The sequence below is a fragment of the Crocodylus siamensis genome, chromosome 2, assembly GCF_052110815.1.
Source record: "Crocodylus siamensis isolate JL-2025a chromosome 2, ASM5211081v1, whole genome shotgun sequence".
In the NCBI taxonomy this organism is placed as follows: Eukaryota; Metazoa; Chordata; order Crocodylia; family Crocodylidae; genus Crocodylus; species Crocodylus siamensis.
Genome location: NC_143396.1, coordinates 208,139,551 through 208,163,575, shown reverse-complemented (window position 1 = coordinate 208,163,575; position 24,025 = coordinate 208,139,551). Strand labels below are relative to the sequence as shown.

Sequence of the window (24,025 nt, the reverse complement as noted above, 5' to 3'; positions counted from 1 at the left end):
CCCGAGCCTGAGGAAGGGTGCATGTGCCTGAAAGCTTGCAGAAAAAGATAATTTTTTTGTGATTTTTTTAGTTGGTCTAATAAAAGATATCATCTCTGAACCAAGAGTGCTAGAGTTTTGCATTTTCTTTTGTCTCAGACCAACACGGCTACCAAATACATCCCTGAATACTTTGCAAGTAACCCAAACAGGAAACTCATATAAAACACTCCCATTCTGCATTTCAAAGGGGCTAGGTTTGGATCCCTATATCTGAAATTGTGATAACTGTTCCATTTATAGTTTGCATTTAAGCCTAATTTCCACATACATTTTGAACATAGCCCAGAAAAAGCAGAAATCTCATGGAAGTGTCATTCTGAAGTTAAAACACTGCGAGAAACATTTTGTGATATTTTAGCATCCTCAAATCTGAATCCAGTCTGTACCCCTAATTTGGTCTTGAGCCAGCATTCCAAACCCTATTGTAAACATGCTCCAGACCCAAAATGAACACTGCCTTCTTAGCCTATCACTATTATTAGTAAGTCACAGAATGAATTGTTGCTATTGTCAAGTCATATAAGGAGTAGTATTTCCAAAGTTTCTGAATGCAAGCTGAAAATCCAACCAACTGGGGATATTTTATTATATGGTTTTGGAACAGAATGTGGAAGCACAAAATAAATTTAAATGATAAAAGACCTGAATAGAAAATCTGCAGTTATAAATGGCATGGTTGCTGTGAGCAGATAATTATGTACATCCACATCTGTTCCAGTTCAAAGCAGTTCATGTGAACCAGTGGGAGAAACTATTTTTTCTTTAGACTCACTGCTACAAACTTATCTGCATTTAGCTAAACACAAAGTGGAAAGAGGTGGAAATCACAACCAGAAATTAAATGAAACAAAGATCTATTGGGATAGCACCCCCTTCTTTTCTATTTATTTTTCTTTTACCTGAACTTTTACCTGAAGACTAGTTTCTTTTTCACAGGCATTGCTTTTGGGGTCCCTAGGATGACAGCTGTAGGCAAACTAAGCAGAGAAGCCACACAATAAAAGAGGTATATTCAAATGAAAAAGAACGTGGGTACTAAACTCATTCAACTTCCAGCGAAATTCAAACTTCCAACCTATAGTTTATTTTAAAGCATATTCTCCATCCCTCTCCATATTTTGTTTCTCTCCCCCCCCCATTATTTAATATTTTCCTTTAAATCAGTGCATAGAGGGAAAAATAGCAAAAATGAAAGCAGTAGGATCTGGCCCGTGGGCCATACTTTGCCCACCCCTGGTCTAGATCTTTAAACCCTTTTGCAGGAATGTATTTAATTGATATTAGGGAGTGTTAAGCCTGAATAAGTGCTGGATCAGTCAATTCCTCTTTAAGCCCATCTTGTGCTTCCATTAAATTCCAAGAGGATCCATTGTAGTTTCAGCTTAGATTTTCCTATTAACTTCAATGCTGGAGAAGGAGCACAGTTATAATAAGACTTGAGGAGCTCAGTACCTCTGAGATTTAGGTCTAAACCAATGTCTAGCCAAAGAGTCAAGGCCCTGTTGTTAGTATGGTCTCAGAAATTCATCAAACTCACAAGAGTATCACTCATAAAATTATCTCTTTGCAGAATGGCCTCAGCACCCCATTGAAGTCAAGGGCAAGGAACCACTTGTGCAGAATCAATTGTAGGGTCAGAGCCTGGGAGTTTTGTAGGCAGAAACTCCCTAGAAAATTAAGCTCATCTCAACCTGTTCTTAAAAGATAAGTTAAAGCAAATACATTCCACTTATCAAATATTTTCTGAGATTTAATACTGAGAAGCAGAAGGATATTCAAACAGAAAAATTATCAGTTCTCACAGATTATTTCTGAGGAGTGCCATATTAAAAGCACATTGAGAATTGTGAGGCACAGTTTTAGACAGAAACCCTGGACAAATCTTACTCCTCATCAAATTTTAATGCCATTCCCCTTCTTGTTTCATAACAATTATTGGAAATGAAATAAATATTTATATGCTTTTGTCTAGGTCATCTTTCAAAAATGACAGGAACATGGGGCAGTAGGACCCAGGGGAAGCCCAGTGGGCTCCAACAGCAGGGCCCGCCTGGCCCTGCCCCCCACCCGGAAGCCCCAGCAAACACTGCCTGGAGTGGCAAGTGGGGAGGCTGCAGCTGCTGCTGCCGTGCGCAGCCCCGACGGGCGATCCTGGAGCCGGCATGGGGCCTAGGCTGGCAGCAGGGGTGGGGTTACAAGCTGGTGCTGAGTGTGGGGAAAAGTGGACCCTCCCCTGCCTCATGGCCGGTGCCCCATGCTGCAGCTGCTCGCAGCCCACATGGGGCTGCCTCTGCCTGCTCATGACAGCCCTGCATGTGCCGCAAGTGGCTACAACAGGGAGCACTGGCCATGTGGGGGGGGAGGGACTGCTTTTCCCCACACAGCACCAGCTCATTCCCTGCTGGGGAGCACGGAGTCAGGGCTGCATGCTGCTCCCCGCCTGTACTGTGGGACTGGGAGGCACTGGGAGTGAGTGAGTGCATGGGGCCCACACTGGTGTCCCAGGGCCAACACCAGTGGGGCCCAGAGCAGGATGGCAGGAGTACAGGGTCCCAGCTGGCAGGGTCTCTATTCAGCTCTATGACAGCTCCCCCCTTTCCCTGCTGGTGCAGCCCAACCCGGCTCCACAGACCCCTGCCAACCTGTGCCCCACTCTGGGCCCCACTGGTGCTGGCTCTGGGACATTGGTCCCAAGATGGTGACCAGGGGCTGGGGCTCCTGTCAAGGGGCGTGGCTACCCATGCAGCCCTTGACAGCTTTCCAAAACTGGGAAACCGGTCCTCCACACAAAATAATTGCCTGCCTCTGATCTAGATAGTACTGAAGATCTGCCATTTCACTCCATGCTCCATTACTGTTTGGTCCCGAGAATACACAAGAAAGTGCTGAGTACATTCAGTTCCTCCTGAAATACATTGGAATGGAGGCAGCCCCAGAATCCTCAGTCATTTGACCAGCCCAGAGTAGTCACTAGGACCATGCACATGGTTTAATAGCTTTGTTGGATTTGATCCAGCCTGCACAGCAATTTGTAGGACTAAGCCCTCAAAAACCTATTTTACATAAATATACTGCAAAAATAAAATAAAATAAAACTGACGCAAAATAGTCCTGCATTTATTTATAAAAATAGAGAGACATTTTGTTTTGAAAACCAGAGTCTGGCTCCTTTACCAGAAGTTTTGTTAGTAAGATACTAAGAGGAAAAAGAATTTAAAAAAGTAAATGAATTTATCTGCCATTTAGAAAGCAGTTTCCTTTAAAGTCTTGTATTAACTTCTAAACAGGTAGCCTTACAATGACATTCAAAAATCTACAGTGGAAATATTTTTTCCCTGCATTTTTTATTAGTATCTGGTACAGTCTTTGTATTGACTCACTTATGTCCTGGCATGCATTTGTTTTTTTGAGTATTCATTCTTCAATCATAAACTTGAGTATCATGAAGGAATAATCTCTTTTCTATAATAAATTAAAATATATGATTCAACCACAGCTTTTCTACCGTTGCTTATTCTAGTATTTACTGTTGTTATTTTTAACTTCCCTTTAGGATAAAACTAATGCAGGTTGAAATTTTCCAAAAGTTTCCATAGTTTCTGAATGCATTTACTTCCTAAATGTAAACTTGTGGGTACCATGTTCCTTTCCTCAGTCTCTGAGAAAAAAATAAAAAAGGCACAGCAGAGCAAAATAGCAAACAGAACAAAGACTTGTGTGAAACTCCTTGTTCTATCTGCTATTTAGCTCTGCTGTGTCTGCTTTTTTCTCTCAGAGACCTGAGGAAGCATACATGATACCCCAAAATTTATCTATGCCCTTCCCAACTACGTAGATGGTCTAGTACATGGGTTGTCAACCAGGGATATGTGTACCCCTGGGAGAACGTGGACCAGTCCTAGGGGGTACACATGGGTGGGTGGGGATGGAGTGCCACCACCTCCCAGGAGCAGGGCCAGGGCAGGGTAAGGGCAGCTTTTTGCAGGGTGCCACACACAGTCCAGTGAGCTTCCCCAACCCATAGAGAGGTGTCACTGTCCTCACTCCAGCCCAATGAGCATAGGCGGTGGAAGCGGGGGGCTAACCAGACTCAGCCCCACCCAACGCAGGCAGCGGGTAGGGCCTCAGGGCAGCCCGGATGCAGGCTGCTGCAACAGGGGGAGAGAGGCATGCACACACACATACCCTGCATAGCCAGGATCACAGCCAGCTGAGCAGGCAATTAAGATTCTTTCTGTTTTCTTTACCTGGGCTTTGGGGGGTGGGAGGAGGCAGACTGAGACTCCCACAGTGCAGGAGGCAGTGGGGTAGGGGCATAGATTCATACATATAGGGTCAGAAGGGACCTAAGTAGATCTTCAAGTCTGACCCCCTGCCCTGGAATCATTAGCCCCTGTTCTGCTCTCTGCTGCACTGTGGGGATTGGCTCACAACCTGGCCCAGCCAAGGTCCCATTCACAGGGCTGGGCTGGGTCATGGGGCAACCAGAGCCTGAGGCATGGTGCTGGACAGCCAAGTGGGGGAGCATGTGGCCCCCTGATCTTTGCATGGGGCACGGGTGGGCTGCAGCTGCGAGCTGTGCTCTGCCTGCTCCATGCCTCACTGATACCTTTGAAAGTGGTGCAGCGCAGTGCCATGTGCCTCACTGCCTGGCCCACCCAGAGACAGGGCTCACATGGCACAGCGCACCTTTCAAAGGCAGCAGTGAGTCATGGAGCAGGAAGAGTCTATGCCCTTCATTGCATCCTTAGATTGGATCTGTACTTTCAGTAAAGTGTACTCATTCAACTCCCCATGAATCTTGGGAAGAGAGTTGATGCTCAGCTTATCACCAATCAGGTTCTATATTCACAAGGACACAAACAAAATGCTAGCATGTTGTGATTTGTGTGTGTTGTGCCCTAAAGCTTACAGAAAAAAGATATTTTTTGTGATTTCTTAGTTGATTTAATAAAAAGGTATAATCTCTGAACCAAGAGTTCTAGAGTTCTGCATTTATTTTTGTCTCAGACCAACATGGCTGCTAAACACATCCTTGAAAAAACCCTCCATTTTAGTAGATAATTCCCACAAAAAGTGTGTGCTCTTCACTTATATAAAATTGAGACCTATTTTAATTCAAGATTATGAGGGTTTTGAGGGAGTTTATTTTAGCAACTATCTGACCTTAAAAAACCTTTTTAGATTCTCTTGTTTTGATTACATAGAAACGGTTATTTACAATGTCTTTACAATTGTCTCCCACATGTTAAGGAATGGGAGTTGTTTTCCCACTTTTTATATATTTCACATGCAAATAGACTGTACTGTAAACAGGACTGAACCTGTGGTCTAGCCTCCCCTCTGTCCTCAACATAGACTATTTGTGAGACTAAAATCCTAATCTCACTATAAATTTCTGAGAATTTGGATCCAGACTCAGCAACTCAGGCTCATTCCACTTACACTCCCTTGAGTTGCTGAACTGTGCTGACTAGTAACCATATGGATGAATAAAAAATATTAAGTCAAAGGAAATAAAAAGGGAAACCATTAATTTATTTATAGTAAGCTCTTCTTGCCATTCATCCAAAAAGAACATTCAAAACATTCACTCAGATACAAGTATTTGGGTAAGGTTTGGCTGACTGCAATCTGAAAAGCAGATTACATGAGAACCATTCTTTAGACTAGTCTAGGATTCCATGCCAGTGAACGCAGGATATATTCAGCAATGTAGAAATTTCCGCAGGATTTGGCTTCACTGAAAATGAGAACTGTCTTGACAGAGTCTATTTCAACTTATCCTTTCAGTTTTGCCATGTTTGATGTGCCAAACAGGTAAATACACATCTTTCCTGGATAGAACCAGTGTGAACATCTGAATACTGAAGCAAGGGACACAAGGGCTAATTCAGATCTCCCACATATTTAATCACCAAATAGGTCCTCACTAATGTTAAAAAACAGTTGCTCACCTCTCAGCAATCCTACAGTGATTTTTTTCTTGTTTCCAACATCCAGTGTGCAACTAACAAGTCAGGGAATAGATGCACATAAGTACGCAGGCAACACCCACAGAACCACTACTTCTATTCTTCCCTCTAGAGTTCTTCCTCCAATGTTTTTGGTACCACATTAGGAATTAAAAACTACAAGGGTACATGTATGCATATGGAGATATATGTATTGATATATAAAAGTTCAGTGCAATAAATGTATGGGGCTAAGAAAAAAGATCTGCCTGTGCATTATCAACTGAGAAAATGGTCTATTCTCACCAGCTAGACACAAGTGGGGACTAGAATTATTCCCTGCATTGATCAAACTAAACTGGACCAAATTCTGCAGAATATTGAACATCTTCAACTCCCACAGAAGTCAAGGAGTCAACTCCACAGACATGCTTAGCCTGACATCGCCTCTATTTAACCACCTCTTAGGATCTGGCAATAAACTCTGGCTATTCTACTCCCACTGAAGTCAACTGTAATGGTCCCATAAGAGCATATGAACTAGGACTTTTAAAAAGTTGAAATGAATAAATGAAATGAGAAATCCTTTTCAAGGCATCACTGCCACAAAACAGTAGGGTGAATGCAGTGCCTTTGAGATCATCCTGTTCATACTTAACATTACATTAAGTATATCAGAAGACTCCCCCCTTACTTTAATACTGTATTGCCACTGTAAGGCTGCTTAAGTCTGAATCTCCTTGGGTTAGTTGGCTCAAAGTAATGGTTTTGTGTGAGTAATTGTACTAAGTAAATCTGACTTTAAAAAAAAAGTTTCAAGTCTCTATTTGCTAATTTGAATACATTTTTGTTCATGTCATTATTTTCCCTTATTAGTAACTGGGACTTTTAAAGCCTTTATCTCCTGTCCTTGGACAGAATTTTGTTTTCTGATATTGTCTAATCATCTGTTCAATCTTTATTGCATATTCTGAATTCATTTTCCAAGTGGAACATCAACCAATGTCAAAAAGAGTAGAAAAGGCCATACATATTTGGAACGTGGACTAGAAGGTTTTGTACAAACTGCTCAAATGTTCCCCTGTCCCCAGACAAGATTGCTTTCAGTGCAGGACTGGAAACCAAAATCAATATAATCTCAGATTTCTTGCTGATTTGCTCAATGGACATGACAACATCTCTGCTCCTTTTTTTGCCATCTATAAAATGTGAACCTGGATATTTACTGACTTGACATGATGTTGAGAGGATTAGCAAACATTTGTAAAGCACTTAGAGAACTACTGTAAAAAAACACTAAGTATGGTGATGAATATCAATGCAATGTAACTGACTGAGGAGAAAGAGATTTTGAAAATTCCTTTAAACAAGAACATTTTTTAATACAGGCTATACTTTAAAAGTGACGAGTCAAAGCCTTAGGGCACTGCAGTCAAAGTGTTATAAAAACATTAGCAATGAGTCCCAATAAACATAAATGTCAGCAAAGACCACTTTCCTGAGCAGGTTTGCATGATGTGCTCTAACAAATTTTAAACATAGATATGGAGGAGACAGAACATGGGAAGGAAAGGGCAATAGGGCTAAAAAGAATTAGATTTAATGTAGGACATCAAATTTGCAAGAGAGAGAGCTGGATATTATCAATAGAGGTCTACAGATGTGAACCCAAAGGAATGTGGAGAGAAGTTGGTCACATAACATACATGTTGGAAGAGATGACAGAGGCAAAGTTGTTCTTGGAAAAAGACAACTGGATCATCTAGGCAAGCTAGATCAAAGCATACAGTGGAGGAAAAGGGTAAACTACAGGTGAGATGAGGGCAGCACTAGAACTAGTCACAACCCTTGAGGTGAGAGTATGGGGATCCAAATAGACCGTGAAGAATATACCATCCCTTTCAATATTGGAAAGGAATAAGAAATTAAAAGTTAAACCAAAAAAAAAAAAGGGTGTCACCTGACAAAATAGGAACTAATTTTTGCAGAAGCTATTGTGACTAGTGCTCCTCGGAACAGGCAGCTCTATTTCATTTAGAAATAAGTTACCCGTTGTGGTTGAGGCTAGCAGGCCAACATTTGCTATGAATTGCCACAGAGTGGCAATTGGGACAACTCTATTGTTCCCTACTCTCAGACATTACTCTAACAGTTGGTAGAGGATAGCTTTTTCACATTGCCACTGATGATGCCAGTCTGACAGGCACTTTACATGTAATTTAGGGCCTTGTGACATCTTACACTGTGAACCATGCAACTGTTGATCAGTGTTAGTGCTAATTTGGCATTTGGAGCAGTCACGCCCATAGTATAGAAATCTCTGACTGTTTCCCACCTGCACAGTTGTGACTTCCCACTAGGGCTAGGGACAGACATTATACATAAACTGGTTTAAGTGATCAGAAACTGGTTTAAACCTGTAACAGAACAGATGTTCAGTGCACATAAACTGGTTTGAAAATGGCTGAAACCGATTTGAGATAAACCTGGTTGAATATAGAATCAGACTTTGCTGATTTGGCTTAAACTTATTTATACAATGTCTGTCCTAGACCCTTCCTAGTTTAAATTAAATCAGAATCCTCCAAAATCCCAGATGTTTTACAACTATGGGCAGGGCTCTGTTCTCTGTTCCAGCCCAGTAGGGCTGACCCCTCCCCTCTGCTCCCTGGCTGCAGCTATGGCAGAGACTGCAGGTACAGGATATCTGCCTGGCTTCCTCCTGCTGCCCCCCACCACAACTCCCTGCTTTATCCCTGCCCCCCTCCCCTCTGCCTTACACTGACACTTCTCAGCATTAGCTAGCATACCACATGCTGGCTACCTTCTAGTAAGTAAATGCTGTGTAAAATCTCTGCTAGCCCCCTCCCTAATCAGAGTGTCCTTCCAGGGCCTGGCCAAGCCCCCTTCAGCTCAGCACTGTTGAAGGGAAGGTAGGGCTGCTCTAGCACCCCCCACCTTCTAGCCTGAGCCACTGCAGGCATGTGCCTGCATTTTTCCGTCCAGAGGGGATCTCTGCATGGTTGCAAACTGATTCAGCCTAGGCAGGTTAGACTAACCTGCAAAGATTGAATCAATTCAGGCTCAGGCTTGTTGAATGTCTGTCCCTAGCCCAGAGTCCTCGTGAGCAGGGGCAGGAGTAGGAGTTGTGAGTTGCCACTAGAGGTCTGGTGAGCCAGGACAGGCTTCTATTCCTGCTCTATGGACAGGGGTGTGAGAGACCCTGGGATACTGGAGGACTTCAACTTGGGTGGTACATCTGTGGAGAGTGGCCACACCTTAATGGAACAATAGCTGGGTTGTATGGATCAGAGTTAATCCTGCCTTGGAGTAGCATAATTCTGAGCTGTATAATGAGTGCTTAAAACCACTTTAAGTTGTTAATGTGCAGACACAGTCCAGGGGTTTCGAGCTCCAGGAGCTGCCCAAAATAACTGTGTAACAAGGCTCTTAGATAAATAATTATTGAATTCTTTCACACATATGACTTATTCAAGTCAATGTAAGCTCTGCTTGCATCAAGACTATAGGATCCAATCATAAAGGCAGAAGTTTTGTTGCAAACATGGGTAAGACTGATAATTTGAAGTTTGTGCACATTTTCCTTCTCATCATTATCCATGTAATTACTACTTTCTCAAAGTACAAGGCTCCATTTCATACCTAGCAGCTTCAGTAAGATATAATTACATATTCGGTGGCATACAATCAATCTCCTGGCAGCCACAAGAAACATCACAAGAAAGTCAAAAGTCACACACAAGTGACACAAATCACAAGTCGTCACAAAAAACAAACTACAGGTTGTGGCATATACCTGCTTATGGCCATGGATTCAAACAGAATACCTAATAATTTGCTTATGAAGTAATCATAAAATGGATCTCTAATGATTTAAAGTACTTTTAAGTGTATTCCCCACCATGCCTGAGGACAACATATGTGCAATATGGGTCCAGTCCTGAGGTCTTCTTAGCTCCCTCAATTCACCTCAATTTAAGGGCACTTCTCACTAACAGAAGGTGTTGAGTACCATTCAGGACTCACAACTTCAATAGCAAAGTGAGGCTTTCTAAGGAATTACACAAACCATATCTATGTAGAGGTTAAACTACAGAGCTCCATGCAAAGGAAAAATGGAGTTCTTTCAACTGTGCTTAGCTTTGCTTTCAAAGTATAGGCAAAATAGACTTATTGCAGGCAAAAGTATTAGAGCTAAATGTTCGTCTCTTTCTCACTTCCCTGATGGATTTATTCTGTTTGTAGAAAGAGTTCCATAAATGTATTAGAAAGAGCTGCCTGCTGAGGCACAATTGTGCAAGATGCTAAATACTTCCTGGGGCATGCAAGTACTTTCAATAAAACTAATGAGAACTGAGGAACATTAGAGCTTCTCAGCAACACACATGATCAGTCCTTGAAATTATGATATCTGTCCCCAACAAGAAAAAAGATTCTGCTTGAATGTAATCTGTTTTTCCAGCCATGCATCCCCAAGCATTTCCTTTTCTCAAGGTCTCCAGAATCCAGGGGGTGCAATTAAAATCAAAAAGGACATTTTTCCCCTCTTAGTGCCAACAAATTCTCCCACTTCCCAGGGTCATTTTCCTTGCCTTCTGTTTTGGCAAGCTACTCTTCTTTCATATTTTATAACCACAACTGTACAACAGTAGTGCATAGCTACAGCAGTTTCTGATTGTAAAACATTACTCAAAACATTTACTATATCCAGCTCTGATGTGTTATGCATTTCCTGTTACCTAATTGCTTCACAAACCCTTGCAGTGACTGGTGAACTGCTTTGCTTGCTGTGAGTCTTATGTAGGAATAGATATACTGCACTACAAGTTACTTAGCAGAGTAACAGTCAGGGCTGCTGTTCTGAAGCACTGACCCCAAATCAAAATTCCTCACTAGAAGTGTTTGGACAGGACCCATCTACATAAATAAGTTATTATTACAAATTTAAAATATTGAACTAATGATGTGTATAACTGCAAGTTATAGAGTTGGAAGAGAAGTTTTAATTAAATCAGTGTGGTTATTAGTCTCTTGTCACTGCTGATTAATTATTAGCTCAAAACGCTTCATCACGTTCATTTGTAACAAAAATAGCTACAGAATTACCATAAACAGAAATATAATAAATATAATAAAGCTATGGGCTTGCTCTGGGGATCCCTTCTCCAGGAAAAGCCCACAGGAGAAACAGGGAAATGTTTCAACAGTTTCAACTTGAGGGATGAAATCCTGGCTGTGCTGAATTCCGTGGCTTTTGAAGGCTCTGGCTTTCACTCTGGAAGGTTTGATGGTTTCATCCTCATCTGAGGTAAGGATTTGTTTCCCTTTGCTCAGGCTGGGCATCTGACTCACCAGAATGTCTGGACTGCTCATGCCCAGTGTCTCCAAGTGTTAGCACAGCTCCTTCAGAAGCTATTTTGCCAATGCCTTCCTTCCCCTATCTTAACCCTAATTGCCATGCCACAAAACATTTATTTCCACATGTAAGGTAATACTAACATCTGACAGGAAAGCTGTGCACTGGGTTTGTGGGGCCATGGAATAAACAATGGCTTTTCTCTCTTGTGACCTTTCCTCTTTGTGCCACTAGTGGAGCCCATGGTTTAGAGGGGACTTTTGAAGATTCAGTAGCATAGGGGCACCGAGGACCCATAAACTCAATCCCAACATCAATCCACCACCTGTGTAGCTTTCTGCCCTCATTTTCCTACTCCCCCCTTTATTTGAATACTAGAGAATTGACTATCAAGAATGACAGGGGTGGGGGAGCAGGTGGGGATGGAGGCCTGCTGCCCACCACCCCACGCCACTGCTGCCACATCCCAGGAGCAGGGTGGGGGAGCTTGCCCTGCCATCCCCTCTATCCCCCTCCACCAGCACCTCACACCGCTGCCACCTCCAAGGAGCAGGGCGGAGGGGTGGGGACGCGAGGCTGGCAGTGCTGGCCTTACCCCCCCACTCTGTTCCTTCCATCATAGTGGCACTCCGTCTGTCTGTGTGTCTGTCTGTGCGGAGCACTCCAAGTGGTTGTTTCAGACAACCAATCAGAGTGCTCCAAGAGCGTTACGGACAGACAGATACACAGACTAAGCCATTTATATATATAGAATGACCTTATGAGCCTTCCTCCAAGTCAATTTGCCTTGAAGATAGCAATAAATGGCACTGAAGTTATGTTTGAGCAAAGACTCAATAGAAACTTCAAAAAAGATGTGCGCAAGGGTCATTTCTGCAGTGGGAGCAAAGGTTGTTATACATCTAAGAAGGATAGGCATCTTGTACTGCAGCCTAGAGTTCAGCAGTGTTATTACAAAGGGGCTGGCTGTATTTTACAAACTCCCAAAAATACTTTTTGGATGGCTTGTCATTAGAAATACAGTGACCTGGTTGTGAGAACAAAACTCTTTCCTGCTCATATTGATGAAGCTTGGTACATTCAGTTCATGGTGCTAATGGGTGATTCAGTAAATTAAATGGAGAATGTCACTGTAAAATATGATTTTGTGAAGATAAAAAGCAACTCAATTTCTCAGGGCTCTTTCAGCCTATCACTGTGATTGCCTTCTGATAAATTGCCACCTGCCCCATGAGTAATAGTATATCTTTTTTAGTGTCATTTTAGCATTGAGTCCTTATATTGATTTATGTTAATGTACTTTGATAACACTTTAGCTTCCTATGTTTCACCTGTATTTTTTTCATTTCAGAGTGCTCTTTCTATTTTGACATGAAACTATTATCTTTTTTTCTGTTACAGGTAAGCAGACATGGGGCAACTAATGCACAGCAAAAAAGTAATATTTTGATATAAAGCCCAGCTGTTTTCTGTCAGGCTGGCTTCCTTAAGTGTATTTTTTTTCATCCTGAGACAGTCTGGCTGGTCTGTGATTTGATGAGCACACAGAATTACTTTTAGAAATGGGCTGAACTCCAGTTAAGTATTTGGCTGTTTAATAAGTAGACTTTAAGATAATGGTCTTCATGGGAATCCAGAAAAAGGGAGTAAAGAAAAGGGCTCCCCATGCTATTTTTAGCTGCAAACAGCTAGATTTGGAATTTTGATTGTAAAACGTGGAATTTATAAATGGTGCCATTCTAAATTTACTTCATTTGTATACAACTCACCAGGATAATCAAGAGTGTTACAGCATGTTCCTGCTTTGCAGCTCAGTTCTGAATTTTATAGCCATTAAAGTACAAGAAAAATGTATTCTGTAAACATTTTTTGTGTCATTTGTTTTTAAATTTCTGGAGTGCGTAGGGATTTTATATATAATTAGGCATGGGTACGCACGGGTACGCACACACACACACATGCACACAAGAGTGCGCAGGGATTTTATATATAACTGTGCATGTGCACGCATGTGCACACATGCACACACAGATAGAGTGCATGGGGATTTTATATATAACTGTGCATGTGTATGCGTGCACACGCACACACGCGCACACACACACACACACACACACACACACACACACACACAGAGCAATGATTTATTTCTAAAGGGAAGCCAAGGAAATTCCCACCCCTTACCATATAAAAGATCTACCGTTCTCAGCCAAGAAATGTATTTTCACTTTCCAATATATATAATTTGTCTTGTTGCACGCCTTTAGTCAATGATGTTATGATGCACTATTTATATAATTTTACATGAAATCACTGACCAGCAAATATACCATTTTATACATAGATACAATAAACACAGTGGATTTAAAAAGTCTCTGAATGTCTTTGCTTCTATAATGTGAATTCATCAAGGTAATTTTTGTTTGTTTTTTCATTCTCACTGTTCTTTCACGGTCTTTTGTGCTCAGGTGAGTTTCCTAAGAAGGGGCAAAGGAGCTTTTTAGCTGATACGTTTAGGCAGCTCATCCTCCTTTATGTTTTAAAAGAGAATGAAGACAGCTATTTTTTTCCCCCTTCACAAGTCGTTTACTGAGCAGCAAATCAGTCCTGGATTTTTTAAAACTCCATAAACCATTAAATAAAACCTCCTACAACATATTCCTGAATCCCGGACTTGGGAGATGGGGGAAGAGGAAAGACAACCCTCCTATAACCTGTTTCCCCTTCCCAATGACCAGACTAGAATGAAATCATGTTCTTCTCCTAGTGACATTCTCCAGGTCTGAGACTTTGTGCGGTTTTTTGGGGTTTTTTTGCATCTTTTCCCATGGCTAGAAAACACTTACGTGGTCCCCAGGATGCGTCAGGGGGGATTGTGTGCAGATCAATCTCATCCTTATCCATCTCTCATCCAAGCCGGGAAAGCTCAGCTGCAACTTGGGACCCCAGACAACGCTTCAACTCGCGAGGCTCCTTCCTCTCTCTAGGGCTCCCTCGGGCTTTCATTCAGTGGGCACAAGTAGCCAACCAGTAATCCTACTGCTCTTCCCGCTACCATTAATTATGATACCAGGGTCCCTGCAACGGAAGGCAGCCAACTTCTTTTAAAGACAGAGTGAGGGTAGGGGGAAAAAAAGAACCCGGGAAATTCCCAACCTGATGCTCAGGAAAGCAGCAACTTAAAGCGCTCCTCACGGGGGAGTCATAGGGCGACTTGACAGCGGTCCCCGCCGCTGCCTGAGGAAACCCCCCTGGCCCAGGCAGACGGGGCAGGCTGAGGCAGCGCGCTGCTCCGGGAGCCCGCCTCGCGCTCGCTGCCGCTGCTGCTGCCGCTGCCGGAGGAGACTAAGCCTGTGGGAACCCGGCCCTCCACGTGACTGCTATGGGTGCAGCGCTAGCGGGAGGAGGGGGAGGCTCCCAGCCTTCCCCAAGCCCCTCTTATCTGGGCACCGCCAGGGCAAACACTGACTCAGCGGCAACAGGAGCGCGAAGGAGAGGCGGGGCGGGCGCGGCGCGGCCCCTCCAGGGCATCCCCCGGGGCTCAGCGCGCAGCGCTGCCCCCCGCGGCCGGGGCAGCCCGGACCCGCGCTCCGCTCCGCTCCGCTCCATCGCCGCCCCGCCGCCCGCAGCCGCAAAGCGGCTCGCCGGCCGTGGGCGCCGGGGGAGCCCGCCTGAGCGATGGCAGCAGCTGCCCCGTGCGGGGAGGATTCCTCTCCAAAGGTCACAGACTCACTCGGTCCAGCGGGCTGCGGGAAGCCGGGCAGCCCATGGGGGCAGGGGCACCAACCCCGACCTTCAGGGAGCCCGCGCGAGCTCGTGGTGGAGGGGACCTCTTTTGTTACACCGACTCGATTTTTGCAACAACAACAACAAAAGACATCTTTACTTGCAAGCTTTCGGGCAAGCTTCGTCTGCCCAAGCTTTCTTGGCAAAAATCGAGTTGGTGTAATAAAAGAGATCGCCTCCACCACGAGTTCTGAGTCCTTCAGCATCCAGACCAGTGGTTCTCAAACTGTTTTTTTTTTTTTTGGTGGACGGCTTGAAAATTGCTCAGGGTCTCGGCAGACCACTTAATCCACATTGTTTTTTGTTCTACAGATCAAAGCACACAGCTTCTATTTTCATATCAGTAGTCTGACCTTTCTAAGGCGATGGACATGCCTGGGGGTTTTTTGGGCAAAGTTCTGGAAAGGCTGGTGTAGTGTTTGTCAGCTTTAGCCTTAAGTCACCTTTCTGCGGACCACCTGACTGGAGCTCCCGGACCCCAGCTTGAGAACCTCTGCTTTAGACCAACCCAGCTACAACCTGGATGCCTGACAGAAAAGCTAACGCACTTGTGCAGCAGGCTCCTTGCAAGCCAACCGAGCTGAGAAGCTGCTAGCACTAGAAGAATCTTTGGGGGGTTCATCTTTCCATCTCTATGTACTTAAGAATAGGGCATTTCATAAAGCTATTGATTTCTTCTCCCTCTGTGTAGCATCTGTCCTGCCTGCTGTGGACTGGAGTCTAAAATCCTCCCTTTCCTTTTTGGTCCCAATTTGATCTCTTCCCACCAAATCTGGAAACTTATTCTTCTTCATGTATAAGCAGAATGTTTTAATACAATAAAGAAGCCAACCTTTGAGCACGAGGGTGATAACACAGTTCTCTCTGCCTTCACGTGGAGGCACTAACTAGTTTACTAACTAGTTGCCCTTAGTTTATCAATCTGCCTTCACATGGAGCTCTTTTGTCTAGATGTATCAGCGGCCATGTCTACATGAGACACTTTACTGTGTAGTAGACGAGTCTACTGTGCAGTAAAGTGTCAGCGTTCTCCATGTGCAGGCACTTACTGTGCAGTAAATTTACTACCTGCATAACTTACTGTCTGCAGTAAATTTACTGCACAGTAGGGCTGTACCAAGCTTCAGTCCCTGATTTGATTCTGCAGAGATTCGGCTTGATTTGGTGGCCAAATCTCTGAAAGTGAATTGAATCAGAGGACGCTTTAACCTCTCCAAATTGAATCAGGACCTTCCAAATTGATTCGGGGAGATTTGGAAAGATTCGGAGATTTGGACATAGACACAGCTTTACATGTTTTTTCTACATGCCTCTAGGTAGCAGGCAGCTCGTCAATGCTGTGATGCGGGGCGAATGGAGTGTCCCACAGAAGCATGGGGGGCTCCCCGGTGTGCTCAGCAGCAGACCCGGAAGTGGACCAGAAGCACTTCTGGTCTACCTCTGGGTCCGCCAGAGGGTGCGCAGGGCCCCCCCCATGCCTTCCCCAGCTCAGTGACTGGTGCCTCCTGGGTCTGGGGGGGCACCCAGGGTCACCCTGTGGCTGATCACTGAGCGGGGGAGGTGCAAGGGGTCCCCCTGCATGCTCCTCAGTCCATGTCCGGGTTCGCTGTCAAGCATGTGGAGGCCCCCCCCACACTCCGGTGGGATGCTCCATGCGCCCCGGCATCTCAGGGTTCACAAGCCACGCTGGTACCTTCAAGGTATGTAGAAAAAATATTTAAAGCTGTGTCTATGGCCAAATTACTGATTCTCTGAATCAACATTGAATCTTCAGATTCAGATTTGACCGAATCGAATCAGAGACAGTGATCCAAATCAACAAATTGAATCACTATCCCCGATTCAGGCCGAATTTGAATCTGAATTGAGTAGGGCCCACTGCACACCCCTACTGTACAGTAAAGCGAAATACCATTAATTGCATTGCATGTGCAGACATGCCTGGTGTGATTTAAGCAGTGCCCCCTGATCCCCCCGTTCCCTGCCCCACCTGGCCCATCCCCCACCTGCTCCCTGAGCCCCCCCGATCCCTGCCCCACCCAGCCCCCTCTTAAGCTAGTTGAGTGTCCACCAACAATTAAGACAGTGGTTTCTACCTTTTTAGACTCAGGTCCCCCTCCCCCTTTTTTTGACCTGAGGCATCACTCCATAACTGTTCCCAGTATATCCCCTTTCAACACTACTGTCTCCCACATCCCTTTTTACCATTTCCTTATCCCCCCCTTATAATTTCTTTACAAGGGCCCTCTGCTTTAGTTTAATAAAATCTCCTGTGGCACCATAGCAAATTCAGTGTTGAAATCCATATAAAATGAGACCTATAAAATTTCCTTTGGAAAAAATTGTTATTTTATAAAAGAACAATACCAAGTGAATCCCACCATACTAAAGGCAGACTAACTACTGAAGCTTGTAGTTGCCCAAATCACTACTCTCCTCCTTAAATATAGGTGCATTGGCTATTCTGTATGCATATGGTACCAGGCCCCAACTTCATAGATTTCTTTTTTAGAAACTACTACTGGATCTACAATTTCATGCATCAGTTCACCTAAATTTTTTGGAGGGAGATAGATTATTGAGTACTTCCTGATTTGTGTATATTAAGCTCTGAGTTTTTCTTCCACTTTAGATGTAGTAACTTTCATTTCTATTTTTTCTTTCCCATTATCCACAATGGCCCTCAGTCATTATCTCCATCTTACACTGGAAAGGAAGGTAAAATAATTTCTGGCTGTTTCACTCATACCTAGCATATCCTTAACTTCTACTCCAGACCCACTTCATAGCAGCATCACTTTCTGTATGTGTTCTCTTTTTATTAATACAGGAAACCCTCACTATTCGCAGGTTTGGCATTCACACTTTCAAATATTCGCAAATGCCAAACCTGCTTCTTAAATACACTTAAAGGAGCTCCTTGGAAATTGTGTGCTTGCTGCCACCAGGCTCCCGCTGCTGCCACCGGGCTCCTGCCACCACCGCCAGAGCCGTGCTCCCCTCAGCCACTGGGGGCACTGAGTTTATGAACGCAGATGACGTTCATGAATGCAGTGCCTTATTCACAGGTTTCACCATTGGCAGGGGATACAAGAATGCAAATTGCGAGGGTTGCGTGTACTGGCTTATGTCTAATATTCTTCTTGAGGTGACTTTTCAATATGTTATTTTGGTATGCCTTTCTATCCATTTTCTTCCTCTTTTAGGGATACAGATTCCATAGACTTACATGTCCATACATCCTTCAGTCTCTGAACTCCTCAGTCCATTTGACTTCACTAACTAGTTGCCTTAGTTTATCAATTTGCCCTTTTGAAATGAGAAAGTAGAGCAGGGTGGCATCTTGGAGACTAGCTTTTTCAGAGACAAGAATACTTCTCAGAACCAGTTAGTTTGACTGAACAACCAGTTAGTTGTTACTGAAGGTAGGGCAGGGTGGCACCTTAGAAACAAATCAGCCTTTTGAAATGAAGAACGTTACTTGCATACCTTCATTTTGTTCCTCCTTCCATTTGATTCAAAATACATTCACTCATGGACACATGGTCAAATATTATTTTGTAAGACAGCTAGGTCTTCTAAAATGTGTGTAGTGGAGCACTAGGGTGCTTGCTACTAGCAACAGTAATAAGGACAGCTGCCAATTAATAGGGCAGCACAGGTGAGGGTTGCTAGGGCAACTAATGTTGGTCAGCTGGCTAGAAGAGGGCAGGCCCGGGCCTTTATAAACAGCCCAGGCTGGAGCCTGGCTAGTAGTTCCCTTTGGGCAGGGGCAGGGGCAGGGGCAGGGGCAGGGGCAGGGGCAGGGGCAGGGGCAGGGGCAGGGGCAGGGGCAGGGGCAGGGGCAGGGGCAGCTTGGGTTGATAGTTACAGCCTGACCACTCTGACCGCCTGCAATGATGCAGGGGTAAAGGGAACTCTGACAGAGGTAAGACAAAGCCAGCATAGAGTGGAGCTGGGTTTATGAGCTTGGGGGGCTCATGATTGCGTTAGAAGCCGGTAGGCTTCTTGTTTATGTTGCAGCTGCTTGGCTCATGGTTTTGTTATTGTTACACCAGAGGACTGGGTGAGGCTGTAGGGGTGTGAGGAGGCCTCATGGGAGCTCCCCAATAATTTAGGGGTCCTGGGTGCCCAGTAATGCCACAGTGAGCAGTGCCAGTGGGGCATAGCTGTTTGCGCTGGAGAGGTGCGGTGTGTGGGGTTTTGAACCCCAGCCCATGAGGGTGGTATTTTGCCCAGTGGGGCAAGCGATCCAGGAAAGGGTCAAGGGGCCAGGCACGACTGCAGCCACCTGAACCCCAAGCATGGGAAACGTGTGAGCGAGACCCGGGGGGGGGGGGGGGGGATAATGAGCATGAGAGGCATGGTATAGGCCAGGGGGGGGAGGGGGCAACAAGCATGAGAGGTGTGGGGTTTTGGACCCCAGCCTGTGAGGGTGGTATTTTGCCCAGTGGGGCAAGCAACCCAGGAAAGGGTCAAGGGGCCAGGTACGGCTGCGGCCACCTGAGCCCCAAGCATGGGAAATGTGCTAGCGAGGCCCCGGGGGGGGGCAATGAGTGCGAGAGGTGCAGTATAGGCCCCAGAAGGGGGGCAACGAGCATGAGAGGTGCGGCACGGGCCCCAGAGAGGGTGAGTGTGAGGGCTCAGCTTTGTTTGGGGGTGCGTTGGCCCAGCCCTGGAGCTAAAAGGGGGCAGCAAAGAGCCCTGGAACTAGCGGGGTATCCTGACCCCAGCCCAGTGGGGCAGTATCGGGAGTAAAGCCTGAGTAGGGCGTAAGACCCCAAAGGAGGGTCAGGGGGCCAGGCACAGCTACGGCCACCTGAGCCCCAACTGCGGGAGGCGTGGCATAGGCCCCAGAGGGGGCACTAGTGGTGAAACCAGCTCGGGGGTGCCAGATAGGGCACTGAAGTGTAAGGGCTTGATAACACCTGGGAATAACTGCGAGGCTTGGGGCATGCTGAAGGGGAGGTTGGAGGCACGCATTGCCCATAAGGCTGGGGGTGTTGGAGCACCTCACTTGGAACGGGAGTAATACCAGCGCTGTGTCAAGGTGGAAGTAGGCAGCCTCCCTTACTGAACTTGATAAGATCAAAGACGTGGCGGGCGAGAAGAGGGTGCTGGGCCACCTGTAATTGACACGGCAGGGGGCGCTAGCAGGATCATGGCTGCCCCTGCACCCACTTCATGACACAGTGCTAATTCTTTACAAAAATTGGGCCCCTTGTTGATTTGATGATTGCTTGGTAAAGAAATCTGTTGGCTATCATGAAGGAATATCTGAGCCCCACCATCATTAGTCCTGTTTGTCATCTTACCAAATATAGGCCAGAGAAAGTTTCCTCTAATGGTATTTGTCCATAGTATGATAATATTTATCTCTTCATTCAGATCTCTATTCAGTTTTTCCTTTTGATAATACTCATTCCTTCTCACCCTAAGCTATTACTAAAGACCAGATTTTTCTGGTATTTTGGTGTCCAAAGATGCAGATAAGTACCTAGGAAATTTTCAAAAGCACTTGTGTGCATAGCTCCATTGAAAATAGGAACCTAGTGGGATCTTTTAAAATACCTATCTGTATTATTGGGTACTTAAATACCTTTAAAAATCCTGTTTTAAATAACTATTTGAGCTTCGTAAATTGTTATGGAAAAAAACTGAAGTGCTGTTTTTTAACAGCTCAATCATGCTATATTACAGAGGGACACAGGCTATTGGGTATTTCTTGCTCATGATGTGCTCACTTGCACTTTGAGAAGAGCTGTTGCTAGGTTGTTACTTTCCCACTATTAGGCTGAGCCTTATTTCTGTCCTTTTCCCGATACACTGGTTACAACTATTCTGGGTGAACATCATTTTTTTTGAAAATGTGCTATGTCCCAGGTAATCCTTCATGGAACAAGGAGGAAAAAGAGACTGATACCTGTTTTGCTTTCAGAATAGTAGAGCTACACAGCCACAAAAGAGATAGCAAGTGTTAAAAACAGGAGTAGAATTCATAAACTCCTTACCTGCTTGTCATGTGCTCAAAGCATTAATCCAGAGAGCTGGGCTTCTCTTTTGCTCTCATGGAACAAGGTCCAAACTCCCAATTTCCATCTCAGTTTTTCATTGTAGTTTTAATATGTTGTCTTTTTACTATGTTTTTATGTTCCTCTGGTATTAAACAAAAGAAAGAAAACACTTTCTTGGGTAATCATGAGCTCTGAGATTTGATTATATTTACCCGAATGTACCTTTCCACTCTATCAAGGGAACTTTAGAATTTGGATTCTTTCTCAACAGTGTAATTTTTAAGGCTTTGAATATACGTCAATATGCTTTTTGGTCTAGTTTTAATGCCAGTTATTCATTTCCTTTTTAACTGTTGTGGTTTATTATGCAAATATGGAATTTGATGGTTCTGAAGATGCAGGTGATTTATTTTTATGAGAGTAGCAATATTGTATGTTGTGTTCTGGAACTATAATATATTGCAAGACACATCTTCCTGCAGGTATGAATTGCTATGGAATGTGACCTGTAATGTAATATGTAATATGTAATATGTAATATATATATATATTTTTTTTTTTCTCTTCCTTGTCTTTAATTCATTCCTGTTGGAGAGTCACAGAAACCCCAAAGTATTTTGTGTTTTCATAAAGTTTAAACCCTAGAAGCAATTCTTTACAAACCACAGTAACTGGTTTGGTAAAGATAAAAGTAGAAACTCTTTCACATCTAATAAAACTACCACCTATAATAGTCTTGGAAAATATAGTCTTATTGGGCCAGATTCTGACGCCCATACCCCAAAATGAATAGCCTTGATCTGAAAGTCATCCCATTGACTACTTTGAAGCTACTCAGTTGATAGGATACGGGAATGTATTCCTTGAGCCTTTATTCCTCCTCTCAGTTTTAAAGTGTATTATGGCTTAACTTTTACATAGTAATACCTGGTATAAATGTAATGTTTTGATTAATGTTCCCATAACATAATAATGGTAGTACAAGTTCATAATTTTGAACACATTCAGTAAAAGAATAGAAATGGTATTCTTGTGATTTATAAATGTGACCACTTGTCCATCATCACTGTATGGCCTCTTCAAGATAAACAAGTGGATGGATATAAGCATCCTGAATTAGCTCGCGTTATGACTCTTAGCCTATTTTAATGTGCATTAAAACATCAAGTCTGTTGGAGCATGGTAATTACTGTGCTCCAGCAGACTCCAGCATCATGTGTATCAGTGTCCCTAAGCTGAGACAGTGGTAGGGTGCTTAAAACTAAATCTTGTTCAATGAGCTTTAGTTCAAAGCAGCCTGCTCCCATTTTTTAGTGCAAGGACACTGATACACGATGCACTGGGTGTTTTTATTAGTGCAGCTCTTGAACCTGTCCTAATGAACAACCCTCCCCACCCCCACCTCCTGGAGCATGTCTAAAAACTCTGAGGTACTAGATGTAATGTGCATTAACTAAAGCCTATTAATGCATGTGTAGACATGCACAGTATCTCTGAATTATTTGGTGGGTATAGGGAGCCTTTCCTAAGCAGATACACATAATACAATGATGAACAGCAAAGCAGTTATGGCACAGCTATTATCAGAAGCTGTGTGCCTTTATCAAAATTCTGGTCTCTGCAGATGACTCTACATTAAAAGTTCAGTCAGACACAGCAATGGATAACAACAGTTTTGTGATACCCTTGGGAAATTTAAATAGAATTAAAAAATTAATTTAATGTTCCAACTGATCTCATCAAAGAAAATGAAAACATATTGAACAAGACATTAATGATAATGAGTAATCAAATCTTTAATAAAATGTCTTGAACATTGGGAGATGTTAAATGCCAAGTATAATTATATAAAAGACTTGATGTCAGGACTATGCTGAGCTACCATGGAAAAGCCCTCTGTTGGAAGTGACACTATAGATAAAGATAAAGTTGTTTCTGCCTCGATCATTCTGCATGCTATGTTGCTTCCATTCAATCACTTGCAATACAATAATTAAGTCTCTAAAATTCCTGTCCCATTAAATGAATTGAAATTAACCTAATGTCAAAGTAGTATGTAGCTGGGTCACTTAGGGGCATGAAATGTTGAGATAAAACAATAACCAAGGTGAGAACATTTTGAACCTGTCTTGATGCAGATGTAGCTTAGACAGAACAGTAACATTTTACAAGTGGATAAATCAAGGCAAGGATTTTTATAGTTGATATTGCTTATTGAATCTACTGTATAATTGGACATAGACAAGTTTTTGGATATGAAGTACTCTTCCTCAGAGCCTATGTTAATGAAATGGAGGTCAGACCAGACTATTGATCCATTCTTGTTGGCTTTAAATTCTATAAACTAAATAGATTTATAGAAAACTAGTAATTGGACAAAGAAAACTGTTTAGACACAACTTGCTCATTTTATTCATGAAACATTCCTTTAATATCAGACTACCATGTACATAAAAAAAAAAAAGCAAGTTTTGTCCCTTTTCAAGGGTTACATAATCTAAAATAGAATGCATATCATCTTTTTATGTAAAATTGACATGCATGTAATAATATGGCTGCCAGTTGAACTGGCAAGGAACAGCTCACCTGAATTGAAGTTATGTAAATATTTTTACAAAGGGTTGCATTAAACAGCTTTTCTCTTCTGTCTGATAATCCAATGTACCAGTGAAATGTACACATGCAGAGAGGAATTTACAGATTTCATAGACCTTGGGGGTTGAAGGGACCTTGAAGATCATCAAGTCCAGCCCCTTCCCCCAGGGGCAGGAAGTCAGCTAGGGTCAAAGGATCCCAGCAAGATAAGTATCCAAACATTTCTTGAATGAGTCCAGAGTAGGCACCTGTACCAC

General features: G+C 43.6%; 1 protein-coding gene across 4 annotated transcripts in view; it reads right to left on the bottom strand.

The window, feature by feature from the left end:
- ANO1 (anoctamin 1) overlaps positions 1-14,831 on the bottom strand; it is a 135,878-nt gene extending 121,047 nt beyond the window's left edge. The window contains exon 1 of one of the 4 annotated variants that reach the window (XM_090032895.1): positions 14,220-14,831. In XM_090032895.1, the coding sequence (XP_089889021.1) occupies positions 14,220-14,277 (58 nt within the window). In that variant the 5' untranslated portion in view covers positions 14,278-14,831. The remainder of the gene's footprint in view (positions 1-14,219) is intronic. The other 3 variants (XM_090032892.1, XM_090032894.1, XM_090032893.1) reach the window with 3 other exon arrangements.
- Positions 14,832-24,025: the final 9,194 nt, after the last annotated feature.